A 1,343-nucleotide genomic window follows, 5' to 3' on the forward strand; every position below is an offset into this window, starting at 1 on the left:
AATCAAACACAGATCCACAGATTTATGTTTCACTTTGGTGAAGTTTCCCTTCTGGATGTAACAGAGTTGATGCAATCCAATCTGTGGATCTGTGTTTGATTACTCTGCCTGGCTTTCTCAAGGACCAGGATGTGACACAAAAATCTGAATTATGGAACTGAAAGTGAAAGTAGTCAAACTGAATTTTTAATAAACCAAAATACAGTTTCAAAGTAAATTAATTCAGTTTCAAACCATTAAATTCAGTTTCAAACCATTAAATTCAGTTTCAAACCATTAAATTCAGTTTCAAACCATTAAATTCAATTTCAAATTCTGCACATTCAGATTCAATCGGTGCGGTTCAGATTTATCTCGTATACAACTGGACTGTGTGCCATCTGTGAGTTTGTTTTTTATTCTCCATGAAGCGTTTCCAGGCGTCTCTCAGCAGATCTGTGTCTGTGGAGGTCTGCACTCAGCTGCCTGAGTTTAGACTCACCTTGATGCGGATCGAGCCTCTGGCAGTCTCTGAGGGGGGACCTGGACCTGAGCCAGCAGGTGGTCCACCTGGTCAGAGAGACTGGGCATATGTGCTCCACACATCTGGAACAACTGGTCCTCCGAAGACTGTGAGGGTCCCACATGAGTGTATTCTCCCCAACATCCTGCACCTGAGGTGGGTCCGGGTGGGTCCGGGTTTGTTCGGTTCCTGTTCCTGAGCTTACGTCTGTGCTCTCTGCTCAGATCTTTGTTTCAGATCAGCTCTGATGATGTGCTGTTTCTGGCTTCACCCTTGACCTTCGACCCGTCGGTGGTGGACATCTTTCTGGCCCTGTCCTCTGGGGCTCAGCTGCTGATCGTCCCCGCCTTGATGAAGAGACGCCCCGGTGGTCTGGCCCAGCTGCTGTTCAGAGACCACCGAGTCACGGTCCTTCAGGCAGGTGACTCATTCAGCTCTGCCTCATTCTTACCATGTTTTCTCCGACCACTGGACATGATGATTTCATCTGTCTGTCTGTTAGCAAAATATCTTATGAACCACTGGGTGACTTGTAGAAAGTAATCATCAGATCGATGTAGCCTACATAGTTTAAGATGGCTGACCTCAGAAAGATGGCTTTAACTGTGTCAGTTTTACAGATGTGGATCTAAAATCAGGTTTGCTTTGAGCTGAGATCCACTAGAGGTGTAAGAAAATATCGATACACTGAAATATCGCGATATTTCATTTCCCGATACTGTATCGATATTCTAAAGCCCTGTATCGATTTTTTATTAAAGTTTAAAATGTCAACTTGTGTATTGGCAAGAATTTGGCGATATGATACATATCATGACAGAGGGGTCACGATACGATATAT

At 44.2% G+C, this 1,343-nt stretch overlaps 1 protein-coding gene across 1 annotated transcript in view; it reads left to right on the forward strand.

The window, feature by feature from the left end:
* aasdh (aminoadipate-semialdehyde dehydrogenase) overlaps window positions 1-1,343 on the forward strand; it is a gene marked incomplete in the record, with an annotated part of 34,346 nt that overhangs the window by 7,361 nt on the left and 25,642 nt on the right. Inside the window, 2 exon segments of the mRNA XM_014031121.1 lie at window positions 411-658; window positions 727-919. Of these exon segments, the coding sequence (XP_013886575.1) occupies window positions 411-658; window positions 727-919 (441 nt within the window).

Source organism: Austrofundulus limnaeus, unplaced genomic scaffold, assembly GCF_001266775.1.
Source record: "Austrofundulus limnaeus strain Quisiro unplaced genomic scaffold, Austrofundulus_limnaeus-1.0 Scaffold1180, whole genome shotgun sequence".
Classification (NCBI taxonomy): domain Eukaryota; kingdom Metazoa; phylum Chordata; class Actinopteri; order Cyprinodontiformes; family Rivulidae; genus Austrofundulus; species Austrofundulus limnaeus.